Genomic DNA, 15,320 nt, shown 5'->3' with positions numbered 1-15,320 from the left:
CATGAGTATAATCTTTTCCTGTCCCCTCGCCCTGGTCCTTCTCGTGTCTCTTCAGGCATATTGTTGTTGCCTGTCATTATCTGGTATGTCTTGACTATAATATCCTCTCAGTTTTCATCTTTGCGGTATATGGAAATTCATTATTACTGAATTACAATAATTAGGAAGTGCTATACCCATGAGGGCCGTACAGGGCCTTGGGAATGGAGGGGTGAGGTAGTTTGATCAGAAGAAAGGGTAGTTCGAATATATAATCTCAGAAGCCCTTCACAATCAAGGCAGGTCTCATCGATGAAGGGAATTTAAAGTTCATCTCTTTTTATGGAAGTATAGTGTTTGTATACAGTCATCAAGTGTGGGTATTCCTGGCTAGTCTAATGTGTAGACTTATCAAGTTTGTGCTCATCTAGTGGGTACACTTAATATGTGCACTTATCTAGTGCGTGCATTCGTCTAGCTGTGTGTGTACATTCATCTAGCTGTGTGTACATTCATCTAGCTGTGTGTGTACATTTATCTAGCTGTGTGTACATTCATCTAGCTGTGTGTGTACATTCATCTAGCTGTGTGTACATTCGTCTAGCTGTGTGTGTGCATTCATCTAGCTGTGTGTGTACACTCATCTAGCTGTGTGTGTACATTCATCTGTGTGTACACTCATCGAGCTGTGTGTGTACATTCATCTAACTGTGTGTGTACATTCATCTAGCTGTGTGTACATTCATCTAGCTGTGTGTGTACATTCATCTAGCTGCGTGTACATTCATCTAGCTGTGTGTGTACATTCATTTAGCTGAGTGTGTACACTCATCTAGCTGTGTGTACATTCATCTAGCTGAGTGTGTACACTCATCTAGCTGTGTGTACACTCATCTAGCTGTGTGTGTACATTCATCTAGCTGTGTGTGTACACGCATCTAGTTGTGTGTGTTCACTCGTCTAGCTGTGTGTATACACTCATCTACCTGTGTGTGTACAGTCATCTAGCTGTGTATACATTCATTTAGCTGTGCGTACACTCATCTAGCTGTGTCTGCATTAGCCTGTGTATGTACACTCATCTGTGCGTGTACGCTCATCTAGTTTTATGTACGCTTATCTAGTTGTATGTGTACACTAATCTAGTTGCGTGTGTATTAACAAAGCTCTGTACACATCTAGCTGTGTGTGTACATTCATCTATTTGTGTGTGTACACTCCTCTGGCTGTGTACACTCATCTAGCTATGTACACTCATCTGGCTGTGTACACTCATCTAGCTATGTACACTCATCTGGCTGTGTACACTCATCTAGCTGTGTGTGTATTCACACTAGACCTGTATGGGCTACTCAGCGGAATGGCACACTCCATTTCTTTAACAATCATGTATCATGTACCGTAGGGTAGAGGTATTTCAGAAATATTATACATATACATATGTGTGTATGTGTGTGTGTGTGTGTGTGTGTGTGTGTGTGTGTGTGTGTGTGTGTGTGTGTGTGTGTGTGTGTGTGTGTGTGATCATTTGATGTTCATAATCAAGTTTTAGTTTTTTTTGTATTTTTTTCCTCCTATGGTGAAAGAAAACACATTGAGATCATATGACGTTTATTATATATTAGACTAGATAGGTGGGCTTAATACAGGCTACCACAAGGAACCTCAGACACATGTATAACATTACTGTAGCATGCCTATTTTTGTTGCGTAACTCAGCTACGCATTGTATATTTGTTATTCCATAAGTTATAGGTTTGTACTGTCATCAGAACATTGGCAATTAACCAGTTGTCAACTTAATTCGGGCAGAAGTCACTCCAGGGGTCTCACTTCTACAGTCATTATTTATCTGTTAATGGTTCTGGGGATCATCTCTCCCGCTGCCCGATCTAAAAACATCTAATCCACACTGTTAAATGAAACAGACCATCTTCCCTGGTCAGTGATTAACATCACCAGCTGTGCTGTAGCCCACACTTGGATGGGAATAAGAAGAGATCTCAGAGAATAAGTGACACCATCTTACAGTTAAGCTACAACTGTCTAATTAATATACCAATGTCCTTATAAGGTTTAATACTTCTTCAGGTTTACATAAATATTTGAATTACAAATGTATATTGACATTCATATATGTTAATTAAGCTTAAATTTAGAATAAATACCTATGATGTAAATAATGTAAATAAAACAGCGATCTCGCTGTCTAGGGAGGTCAACACGCCCGGTTAAGTAGGATGCTGCCACCAATACATTGTATATGTATACATGATTTATGGGTGTGCTTATACATATTAAATGCTTTGCAAGACAATGCAGTATTTACAATATACAGGTATTGTAACGAGAAAGTGATGCTGTTTAAAGTGGTAATGATGATTATTGTTTCATGTTATGTCACTTGGCAATGTATTCTATAAATAATATGTCATCCTTGTGTAAAAAAATATACTTTATATATGTTTCACCACATAGTATATTTATATAATGAAATGAGAAAATTACGAATATGTAATATTTGTTCAAGTATATTAAAGATGACAGAAGCATGTAGCCGACACAGGTAATATATGGAAATACTGAACAAAGGGAAGAGAGGACCAAATTATAACGTCAGTTTGTAGATGATGAGGCAAGGCTATTACAGAGATGCAGTGTGTGAAAAAGAGCATGCTATGTCTCTTAAGACTGGCTAGATGACCCGTAGATCACATACCTTTTCTTGTGAAGACTTTGTGTATTTGTGTTGAGTGCTGATAATAAATATAATGATGAAAATTATAAATACAAGCGGGAATATAGTACTGTTTTCATATAATGAAGACAAAGCTAGAGAACTTGCACCAGTGAAGTCAGCACCTATGGTCTGGGGCACGTGCAGCCTTCTTCAATTTTTGAGGTAATGAAGTCCAAGAAATTTGTGAGACGTGTGTAGACGCCGGGGAACTTAGCACGAGCACATCCCTGGCCCCACGACACAACACCTGCAACCATAACATTATTTAACATACTTTTCAGACTGTAAAATTTAATATTGCACGTGTTTTTAAATCTTCCTGGTTAATCAAATCTTAAAAGAAAGATAATTCTTGATAATGTTGAGATTGTGGAAAACGAAATAATTTGACCTTGTATGTGACAGGATGACACGGTTAACTTTTTCCTTTGGAACAGTTCACAACAAAACCGAAATTTCCCCATTCAATATTTATTGACCATCAGTAAAAAAAATGATGAAACTCGTAAGTAACGCTAAACATATGGTAGCTCATAAGAAAATTTTGAGATCATGTGTAGCTACTAAGCCATGGCACTTGTTATGGTGGGTGGTAACTGCTGTAAGATTTTCAAGAAATCTCTAACGATATATGTATGACCTGAGCAATGACACTTGAGAGTGAATTGAAAACATTCTTTAGATCAAAATATTTCAACTAAAACAATTTAAGGAATATTTACTAACCGCTTGTTAATACTTATTTATCACCGTGCAGCTAATTCCTAACTGAGGAGATCCTACCTGTAAGACTTTAGTCAGTTGGTCACTCTTGAGCTGTTTATCACTTGTGGCAGTAAACAAAGTCCTCAAAAGTCCTTGTAGGAGATTGGCAGTAGATGGATCCTTGTGTCATCACTAGTGAGAAGTCTGGTCTTTGGTCATGTTTAAGCATATAATGTCTTTTCCGCTACCGTGTACGTATATGGTGAAACAAGGCTGTCAAAGGATCTTGAAATGATAAGTTACCATCAGCGTCAGAGCCGAACTCAAATACAAATTAGGACAAACATCCTAATGGTTAAAGCCTTGACAAAACTTTAATACATTAAACAATAAGAATATATCTGATACAAATGGAACTTGAAAATTCTATTAACAAGTATGGGGTGCATAATACAGCTATCAGACTATTAACACGTTTCTAGGTTTCGAATATATGTATTAAAATGTTTTCCTTAATATGTGACAAGAGTTGTCTGTATTCGAGGCATTAATAAACTAAAGTGAACTTTGTAGATAAGTATCTCAATGTCAACTCAGCTGGATACGAGTAATGGATGACGCAATTGTTTGTCAGGTATTCATAATAAAGTGAAGACAACACACGCCACAACGATACTGAACAGTGCATGGTTAGTTATTTAGTTTAGAATATGCCAAGACAAAAGCGAGAAGCCTTGTATTGCTACGAAAGCAAATGAAATAAACTTAGATAGACATGACCATCTTTGAACACCAGAAAATGATACATCAAAAAAGGCTTGCATCTTAAAGTAGAAAAAATAAATTAATGTTCATCCTCAGTAGATGATCATTTATGTATAAAACATGAACATTAATCACTGTGGTCCTATGCTTTAAAGCTTGGAATATTAACCGTACTAGTACAGCTAATATATTATTACAAGTCATTTTGCATTTTTTTGTCAAATATCTGCATTTTCTACATTGAAGAATTGTACCTAATCGCCTCTTACAAGTCCATCTCTATGAATATACTTACCAATAAGATCAATATTTTTGCCATTATCATAGAGGATAGGTCCACCGCTGTCGCCCTGTAATGCAAGATCAAAATTGGTTTTCAATTATATATTTATCAAAATGTGTCTACCTACACCAATAATATTAAATTTGAAGCAACAACAACAGAGCATTTGTATATAAATTAGTCTTTAGAAAATGTCCAATATAGTTAGTGCAATACTTCCTAGTTAAACCTGGGAATATTACATTTATTGGAGATAGGGGAGACTTGACTTAGTACAATAAGCAATTAAAAATAGTCTACCATTTCTCCTTTTACGAATGTTTTTGCGACCCTTACATTGTATATGTTAATGCATTTTATGAAGAATATATTTACCTGACAAGCGTCTATCTTTCCATCGTCGTATCCAGCACACATCATGTTGTCTGTGATCTCATTTGGCTTATACTTCTTCTTTTTACATTCCTTGTTGCTCATGATTGGTACCTTCACTTCTCTGACCACGTCACTAGGGTCTCCACTCTCCTCCTGACGACCCCACCCTGGCACGGAGGCTATCTTGCCTTCGTAGGTTTCGTCTGCCAGGGACAATCACATCATGTTAATGTACCTGAACTATGGCGAGAAACACGCCCACTTAATAAATTCATGTTTGGGCGAAGCGTTGTCAATAAAACTTTTTTATAACTGAATCTGACCCTTGCTCATCTTATCGGTATTTTATACCATAACCTATATATATTTAAACAAGTCACACAGATTATATTTAAGTAGTTTTGGATGCTATTTATTTTATAGAATACACTACAATAATAATAATAAACATAATAAACATATACCACTACTTTTCATGGTGGAAGTAGTAAATAGAAGTCAGCCTTTCATTCCACTGTAAAACATTCGTAAGGATAATGCCTGTTGGTTTTGGTATAACTCACTGGTGTTGCTGGGAAGGCACACAGGTCTGACGTGCTTGGTGATGGTGACAGGCTCGTCCAGCTCTATGACAGCAAGGTCATTGTTGTAAGAGCGATGGTCAAAGTTTGGATGAGGCCAAAAGGAGCCAGCTTTACGCTTTTGCCGCCACTCCTCCGTATTGTCACTCTTGTTATAGCTGCCAAACATGATTTCTACGGCGTGCATTGCCACTCTGTGGAGGGTAGAAGTATTCACATCTTTAATTACACTCAGAGGTTAAATTAGTTATATAAATATGTCATATAACTCAAATGAAAGATCCTCGAAGTCTCTGTGCACCAAAGTCACACTATTCACATACGAGTACCTAGATGTTAGTCTATTGTGAGTCGAATTCTGATGGTTGGTATACCCTAGTCAGGGCATGATTTATAAATGAGCTACGGTGGAATACCAGCTCATAGCTACTAAAAAAAAAAGTTCAAGATACTGAGAAGAACGATATGTGAAAATAAAGAATAGTGCTTCGTGATAAAAAAAAAAATAGGAAAAAAATACCAGATAAGATACAGAACAGTATCCGACAATTCAACAGTCGTATATCCAACAATTGAAAACAAAGCTATAGTGAAACAAAACGTAAATGAAACAGTAAACACAATAGAACAATAATCGGGGTGGAGCAAAAGCGTGTACTCAAAACAATGATGGTGCCACAAATAGGATTTAAGGGTTTGATTAAGATTAAGTACTGACCGCCTTATACAGTGAGCAGCGGTGACGATGTATCGGTCGCTGACCAGGGAGGCACCGCAATACAGCTTACCACGGTATGTTAAGGACGCCAGCCACGGGTATTTGCCCGCTGAGGTCGGGTGACCACCTACCACTCGGCCGTCTCGGTTAGGGGTCCCACAAGCTGTCCACAAAATGACACTCTTTATTTAATAATAATAATAATAATAATATCTTTATTTACTACAAGTACATGTACATGGTATACAGGCCTAGCTGACAACAATGACATACTACTATATAGAAAGCCCCTTGTTATGCTGAGCATGTCGGGCAAATTAGGTCAGTGTCCCAGGATGCGACCCACACCAGTCGACTGACACCCAGGTACCCATTTTACTGATGGGGAACATAGACAACAGGTGGAAAGAAACACGCCCAATGTTTCTACTCTGGCTGGGAATCGAACCCAGGCCCTCGCCGTGTGAAGAGAGAGCGTTAGCCACCAACACTCCCAGTTATTTTCACTATAAAAATAGATAAAGCATATGGAAATAATTCATACTGTTTGACTTTATTAGGGCAACTTAGATTAAAGCTACATTTACTACTTTAAAGTGAGTGATGATCCAGGATGGACCGAAACATTAATTTTTTTTTATTTATTAATGGAAAGAATTTCGTTGTAGGCAGCTGATACTTACTGAAGGCTTTACACACTCCTCCACAAGTTCCTCTGCTTCTCGGCATTGCACGCCTTACGCCGCCCTAAAACAAGTTAAAATATCTATGAATATTTACTTCCAAGGAATTGTTTGACCAGTATCATATACATATATATCATACATACTTCTTGGTATTGGAATAAACATTATGCAGTTTTTGCTGGCATTTTTTCAAAGCTGTCTCGGTTCAGGTATCACAACAGGAGAGCTGGTCCTTGTCCGTGCTCAAGGTAATTTGAATTTCGTCGCTCTTGTGAAATACATTTTAAATAATGCTTTTAAATAAGGTATATACATTGCAAATAACTTTGTATACTGCTTTTCAAAATCCTCACTAAAGCTTCAATTTATTATAAAGAAATCAAGTGCGTGGCTGGAAAAAATCATATATATAATCCGGATATTGAAAACAAAAGCTGTACATCTGAATCCGTCCTGACCGCAACTTAATAGTAGTGGACGGACCCAAACGTCTTTCAGTTTTTATTTTAAATTTGTGGGGGGAGTGAAATCGGATGTAAGCACAGACATTCTATATTTTTAGCTCCACTTAGCGTAAGATGCCTCAGGCGACCACCATGTCTTGAGCCAGGCTTGGTACTGTGCAGCATGGAAGTGACAGTTGGATTATTTTACTTGTTGATGGTTCTGAGAATCAACTTTCCCGCAGCTTGGTCTTAGACAAGGCATCCTAGTTAACTTCTTCATAAGTTAGACTGTTGGCGTCGGTTGCAATTAATACTACGTAGGCACTACAGGGAAGTTGATCGGAAATTAATCCGTTATTATAAAGACTAATTTCAGTGTGGAGATATCGAACCAATCTCAAGTATTTTTGTCGCCTGCATTCAAGGATTAACGGTTTGAGGGATCTTAGACGTTACCAACAAGGAACGTTTCAGTAGGCTTTTTGACACAAGCTAGACAGGTCGGATCCCATCTATACATCCTCTTCAGTAGCACTACTTGACAGTTCGTTTCACTCATAAGTCTACTACGAAACCAGTGGTTCCCTAAATCCTTTTTATTATAGCGAGCGGCTCCGTACTACTCTTCTTTCCTGGACACTACTTGACCAGCTGGTTATGACAGTATTTACGTATTGTTAACTGTTAACCCAATTGCATAAACAGGAGGTTTACGTCTGGCAACAAAGAATGAATCTGTGTCGCTTAGATAGTTTGAAACTGCACGTTCGTCATCTACAGTGGAGGATGCGTTGGACAATGAGTAAGCTGTAAGCTGCATGTGTTGAGTGTGTTGGTTCAAAATTGCCTCTCTCTCCCTCCATTGTTACCACGTTAGTCATCACACGCTCACGCAAAGTTTAAATCTGGTTGTTTAAGACCTGGGGCTTACCACCATGACTTAGCACTAGTTAACGTATTTTTAAATAATCCTGGTGGCATGGTGAAGTAAGAAGGTGGTATAGCTAGGAAGGTTAGCGAGTTTGCTAGGTATAAGTGCCATCGTAACACAGTCCCTTTTCTATATGCAGTATGAATATATGAAATGAGTAACAAGAATGAATATAAATTACTTTTATGCTCTGTGTGCGACTCATTCTCCTAATAGAACGTTAATTTAGTTTAATATAATGCAAATACCGTTGAAAAAAGCAACTTGAACATTGGCAACTCCATTAAAATAATTCCCCATGTTTTACCCTTTCTCTTTCACCTGCTGCTGCTAATAAGTAGCCTTTATTTCTGACCCTGAGAGAAAAATGGAGTTAGACCAAATATGCAGTGGAGTACATCAGGTGCATCTAGTTGAACTAGATGACTTCTTATTACTGCTAGAATGTTGTTACTGCCAGAAGGTTATCTATGACAATCGCTGGTTTTCTTAACGTAATGATCTATCAGCTGTAAGTAAACCTAGGCTGAATTTACTTAGACATTAAGAATGTATCAAGTTTAAACCTAAAATAAAAATTAAAAAAATCAAGTGTATATACAGTGATATACACATATCTATTTGTCGATCTATTTATGTATCTTTGCATCAATATATATATATATATATATATATATATATATATATATATATATATATATATATATATATATATATATATATATATATATATATATATATATATATTATATATATATATATATATATATATATATATATATATATATATATATATATATATATATATATATATATATATATATATATATATATATATTACACATGTTTATTTATACACACTCATCTGAGTTTTCTTTGATTTTATCTTAATAGTTCTTGGTCTTATTACTTTTCCTTTTATATCCACCTAGAAGTGGAATAAGAATCTTTCCTCCGTAAGCCATGCGTGTTGTAAGTCAACTAAAATGCCGGGAACAATGGGCTAGTAACCCCTTTTCCTGTCAAGATTACTAAAAAGAATAATAAAAAGAAAACTGTCAAAGTGGGAAGTCTGAATGTGCGTGGATGTTGTGCAAATGATAAGAAAGAGATGATTGTGGATGTTATGAATGAGAAGAAGCTGGATGTCCTGGCTTTAAATGAAACAAAGCTGAAGGGTGGGAGAGTTTCAGTGGAGAGGAATAAATGGGATTAGGTCAGGGGTTTCAAATAGAGTTAGAGCTAAAGAAGGAGTATCAATAATGTTGAAGGATAAGATATGGCAGGAAAAGAGGGAATATAAATGTATTAATTCAAGGATTATGTGGAGTAAAATAAAGGTTGGATGTGAAAAGTGAGTTAAAGTAAGTGTATATGCACCTGGAGAAGAGAGAAGTGTAGAGGAGAGAAAGAGATTCTGGGAAATGTTGAGTGAATGCGTGGAGAGTTTTGAACCAAGTGTGAGAGTACTTGTGGTTGGGGATTTCAATGCTAAAGTGGGTAAAAATGTTGTGGAGGGAGTAGTAGGTAAATTTGGGGTGCCAGGGGTAAATGTAAATGGGGAGCCTTTAATTGAGCTATGTGTAGAAAGTGATTTGGTAATAAGTAATACATATTTTATGAAAAAGAGGATAAATAAATATACAAGGTATGATGTAGCACGTAATGAAAGCAGTTTGTTAGATTATGTATTGGTGGATAAAAGGTTAATGGGTAGGCTCCAGGATGTACATGTTTATAGAGGGGCAACTGATATATCGGATCATTATTTAGTAGTAGCTACAGTTAGAGTAAGAGGTAGATGGGACAAGAGGAAGGTGGCAACAAGTAGGAGGGAAGTGAAAGTGTATAAACTAAGGGAGGAGGAAGTTCGGGTGAGATATAAGCGACTATTGGCAGAAAGGTGGGCTAGTGCAAAGATGAGCAGGGGGGGGGGGGGTTGAAGAGGGTTGGATGAGTTTTAAAAATGCAGTATCAGAATGTGGGGCAGAAGTTTGTGGTTATAGGAGGGTGGGGGCAGGAGGAAAGAGGAGTGATTGGTGGAATGATGAAGTAAAGGGTGTGATAAAAGAGAAAAAGTTAGCTTATGAGAGGTTTTTGCAAAGCAGAAGTGTTATAAGAAGAGCAGAGTATATGGAGAGTAAAAGAAAGGTGAAGAGAGTGGTGAGAGAGTGCAAAAGGAGAGTAGATGATAGAGTGGGAGAGGCACTGCCAAGAAATTTTAACGAAAATAAGAAAAAAATTTGGAGTTAAACAAGTTAAGAAAGCCTAGGGAACGTATGGATTTGTCAGTTAAAAACAGAGTAGGGGAGTTAGTAGATGGGGAGAGGGAGGTATTGGGTAGATGGCGAGAATATTTTGAGGAACTTTTAAATGTTGAGGAAGAAAGGGAGGCGGTAATTTCATGCACTGGCCAGGGAGGTATACCATCTTTTAGGAGTGAAGAAGAGCAGAATGTAAGTGTGGGGGAGGTACGTGAGGCATTACGTAGAATGAAAGGGGGTAAAGCAGCTGGAACTGATGGGATCATGACAGAAATGTTAAAAGCAGGGGGGATATAGTGTTGGAGTGGTTGGTACTTTTGTTTAATAAATGTATGAAAGAGGGGAAGGTACCTAGGGATTGGCGGAGAGCATGTATAGTCCCTTTATATAAAGGGAAGGGGGACAAAAGAGATTGTAAAAATTATAGAGGAATAAGTTTATTGAGTATACCAGGAAAAGTGTACGGTAGGGTTATTATTGAAAGAATTAGAGGTAAGTCAGAATGTAGGATTGCGGATGAGCAAGGAGGTTTCAGAGTGGGTAGGGGATGTGTAGATCAAGTGTTTACATTGAAGCATATATGTGAACAGTATTTAGATAAAGGTAGGGAAGTTTTTATTGCATTTATGGATTTAGAAAAGGCATATGATAGCGTGGATAGAGGAGCAATGTGGCAGATGTTGCAAGTATATGGAATAGGTGGTAAGTTACTAAATGCTGTAAAGAGTTTTTATGAGGATAGTGAGGCTCAGGTTAGGGTGTGTAGAAGAGAGGGAGACTACTTCCCGGTAAAAGTAGGTCTTAGACAGTGATGTGTAATGTCACCATGGTTGTTTAATATATTTATAGATGGGGTTGTAAAAGAAGTAAATGCTAGGGTGTTTGGGAGAGGGGTGGGATTAAATTATGGGGAATCAAATACAAAATGGGAATTGACACAGCTGCTTTTTGCTGATGATACTGTGCTTATGGGAGATTCTAAAGAAAAATTGCAAAGGTTAGTGGATGAGTTTGGGAGTGTGTGTAAAGGTAGAAAGTTGAAAGTGAACATAGAAAAGAGTAAGGTGATGAGGGTTACCTGGAGGTTACCTGGAGGTTATTCCGGGGATCAACGCCCCCGCGGCCCGGTCCACGACCAGGCCTCCCGATGGATCAGGGCCTGATCAACTAGGCTGTTACTGCTGGCCGCACGCAGTCCGACGTACGAGCCACAGCCCGGCTGATCCGGCACCGACTTTAGGTATCCAGCTCTCTCTTGAAGGCAGCCAGGGGTTTATTGGCAATTCCCCTAATGCTTGATGGGAGGCTGTTGAACAGTTTTGGGCCCCGGACACTTATGGTGTTTTCTCTTAGTGTACCAATGGCGCCCCTACTTTTTATTGGCGGCATTTTGCATCGCCTGCCCAGTCTTTTACTTTCGTAGGGAGTGATTTCTGTGTGCAGATTTGGGACCATTCCTTCCAAGATTTTCCAAGTGTAGATTATGATATATCTCTCCCTCCTGCGTTCCAACGAGTACAAGTCAAGTGCTTCCAAGCGTTCCCAGTAGTTAACGTGCTTGACAGAACTTATACGTGCAGTAAAGGATCTCTGTACACTCTCTAGATCTGCGATTTCACCTGCTTTGTATGGAGATGTTAATGTACAGCAGTATTCCAGCCTAGAGAGAACAAGTGATTTGAAAACGATCATCATGGGCTTGGCATCTCTCGTTTTGAAAGTTCTCATTATCCATCCTATCATTTTCTTTGCACGTGCGATCGTGGCACTGTTGTGATCCTTGAAAGTGAGATCCTCAGACATTACTACTCCCAGGTCCCTTACATTATTTTTCCGCTCTATTGTATGGCCGGAGTCAGTAGTATACTCTGTTCTAGTTATTATCTCCTCCAGTTTTCCATAACGGAGTAGTTGGAATTTGTCCTCATTGAACATCATATTGTTTACCGTTGCCCACTGGAAAACTTTGTTTATATCTTCTTGGAGGTTAACCGCGTCCTCAGCAGATGACAGCCTCATGCAGATCCTAGTATCATCCGCAAAGGATGATACGGTGCTGTGGTGTATATCTCTGTTTATGTCTGATATGAGGATAAGGAATAAGATGGGGGCGAGTACTGTGCCTTGAGGAACAGAGCTCTTCACTATGGCAGCCTCCAATTTAACTCTGTTGACCACTACTCTTTGTGTTCGATTTGTTAGGAAGTTGAAGATCCATCTCCCCACTTTCCCAGTTATTCCTTTAGCACGTATTTTATGGGCTATTACGCCATGATCGCATTTGTCAAATGCTTTTGCAAAGTCTGTGTATATTACATCTGCATTCTGATTTTCTTCCAGTGCATCCAAGGCCATGTCATAGTGATCCAGTAGTTGTGAGAGGCAGGAGCGACCTGCCCTGAACCCATGTTGCCCTGGATTGTGCAGATTTTGGGAATCCAGGTGATTTGCAATCCTGCTTCTTAGCACTCTTTCAAAGATTTTTATGATGTGGGATGTCAGAGCTATTGGTCTATAGTTCTTAGCTAATGCTTTGCTGCCACCTTTATGGAGTGGGGCTATATCCGTTGTTTTAAGTGACTGTGGAATTTCACCCATGTCCAAGCTCCTCCTCCATAGTGTACTTAGGGCACGCGAGAGGGGTTTCTTGCAGTTCTTAATGAAAACAGAGTTCCACGAGTCTGGGCCCGGGGCTGAGTGCATAGGCATGTTGTCAATGGCTTTTTCGAAATCTATCGGAGTTAGGGTAATGTCGGAAATCTGGCATACATTTATGGAGTTTTGAGGCTCATTCATGAAGAAATCATTTGGGTCGTCGATCCTCAGACCGATTAGTGGTTCACTAGACACAGAGTCGTACTGGGATTTCAATATTTCACTCATTTCCTTGTTGTCGTCTGTGTAAGTCCCATCCTGTCTGAGTAAGGGCCCGATACTTGATGTGGTATTTGCCTTGTTTTTGGCATATGAAAAGAAATATTTTGAATTTCTTTCAATTTCACTAATAGCTTTAAGCTCCTCCTGCCTCTCCTGGTTCCTGTAAGAGTCATTTAGCTTAAGTTCGATAGTTTCCACTTCCCTGGTCAGCGCCTCCCTTCGTGTATCAGATATTCTAGCACTCCTGAGGAGCTCAGTGACTCTTCGTCGTCTTCTGTAGAGGGAGCGTCTTTTTCTCTCCAGTTTACTCCTGCTCTTCTTCTTTCTTAGGGGAATATGCCTAGAACATGCTTCGGCTACCAGGCAGTTGATCCTTTCAAGGCACTGGTTTGGGTCCATGTCATTTAAGACATCTTCCCAACATGTTTCGTTTAGGACATGGTTTACCTGGTATCAAATGATTTAGATAAAGAAAAATTGGATATCAAATTGGGGAGGAGGAGTATGGAAGAAGTGAATGTTTTCAGATACTTAGGAGTTGACATGTCGGCGGATGGATTTATGAAGGATGAGGTTAATCATAGAATTGATGAAGGAAAAAAGGTGAGTGGTACGTTGAGGTATATGTGGAGTCAAAAAACGTTATCCATGGAGGCAAAGAAGGGAATGTATGAAAGTATAGTAGTACCAACACTCTTATATGGGTGTGAAGCTTGGGTTGTGAATGCAGCAGCGATGAGGCAGTGGAGATGTCCTGTCTAAGGGCAATGTGTGGTGTAAATATGCAGAAAATTCGGAGTGTGGAAATTAGGAGAAGGTGTGGAGTTAATAAAAGTATTAGTCAGAGGGCTGAAGAGGGGTTTTTGAGGTGGTTTGGTCATTTAAAGAGAATGGATCAAAGTAGAATGACATGGAGAGCATTTAAATCTGTAGGAGAAGGAAGGCGGGGTAGGGGTCGTCCTCGAAAAAGTTGGAAGGAAGGGGTAAGGGAGGTTTTGTGGGCGAGGGGCTTGGACTTCCAGCAGGCGTGCATGAACATGTTCGATAGGAGTGAATGGAGACGAATGGTATTTGGGACTTGACGATCTGTTGGAGTGTGAGCAGGGTAATAGTTAGTGAAGGGATTCAGGGAAACCGGTTATTTTTATATAGCCGGACTTGAGTCCTGGAAATGGGAAGTACAATGCCTGCACTCTAAAGGAGGGTTTTGGGATATTAGCAGTTTGGAGGGATATGTTGTGTATCTTTATACGTATATGCTTCTAAACTGTTGTGTTCTGAGCACCTCTGCAAAAACAGTGATTAGGTTTGAGTGACGTGAAAGTGTTGAATGATGATGAAAGTATTTTATTTTTGGTGATTTTCTTTCTTTTTGGGTCACCCTGCCTCGGTGGGAGACGGCCGACTTGTTGAAAAAAATGCATATATATATATATATATATATATATATATATATATATATATATATATATATATATATATATATATATATCTCCATGGGAAAGTGGAAAAGAATTCTTCCTCCGTTAACCATGCGTGTCGTAAAAGGCGACTACAGTGCCAGGAGCAAAGGGCTAGTAACTCCTCCTTCTGTATTAATTACTAAATTTAAAACAAAAACTTTTGCTTTTCTTTTTAAATTATGCAAAACAACCACTGTGAAAAAATAGTGAAATTCCAAGCGCTTTCGTAATTTCTCACATTATCAAAGACATGCAGTGATAATAGAGCGGCAGCAGGCTACATATGGCTGAGATATTACCTCACGGTCACCTCCGACAATACACTCGTCCCATTATGATGCAGGTGGGATGGTCAAGGACTTGTCAAATATAGTTTAAATTCTTTCCAAATTTGACAGCGCTGTATAGCCCTTGTGGCTTAGCGCTTCTTTTTGATTATAATAATAATTTCCAAATTTGATGATTCTAATTTGTCAGATATATATTAAATTCTTCCCAAATTTTATA

The 15,320-nt window shown here is 38.7% G+C and overlaps 1 protein-coding gene across 2 annotated transcripts in view; it reads right to left on the bottom strand.

Moving 5' to 3' along the window:
* Positions 1 to 1,594: 1,594 nt before the first annotated feature.
* LOC128689740 (venom protease) overlaps positions 1,595 to 15,320 on the bottom strand; it is a 77,883-nt gene continuing 64,157 nt past the window's right edge. For both annotated transcript variants that reach the window (XM_070087542.1, XM_053778155.2), the window contains exons 2-7: positions 6,830 to 6,893; positions 6,147 to 6,309; positions 5,411 to 5,622; positions 4,848 to 5,050; positions 4,485 to 4,539; positions 1,595 to 2,966 (exon numbers count right to left, since the gene is read on the bottom strand). In XM_070087542.1, coding sequence (XP_069943643.1) covers positions 2,842 to 2,966; positions 4,485 to 4,539; positions 4,848 to 5,050; positions 5,411 to 5,622; positions 6,147 to 6,309; positions 6,830 to 6,893 — 822 coding nt within the window. In that variant the 3' untranslated portion in view covers positions 1,595 to 2,841. The remainder of the gene's footprint in view (positions 2,967 to 4,484; positions 4,540 to 4,847; positions 5,051 to 5,410; positions 5,623 to 6,146; positions 6,310 to 6,829; positions 6,894 to 15,320) is intronic.

The sequence above is a fragment of the Cherax quadricarinatus genome, chromosome 22 (genome assembly GCF_038502225.1).
Source record: "Cherax quadricarinatus isolate ZL_2023a chromosome 22, ASM3850222v1, whole genome shotgun sequence".
In the NCBI taxonomy this organism is placed as follows: Eukaryota; Metazoa; Arthropoda; class Malacostraca; order Decapoda; family Parastacidae; genus Cherax; species Cherax quadricarinatus.
The sequence above is the reverse complement of the archived record's forward strand: the minus strand, read 5'-3'. Positions and strand labels throughout refer to the sequence as shown.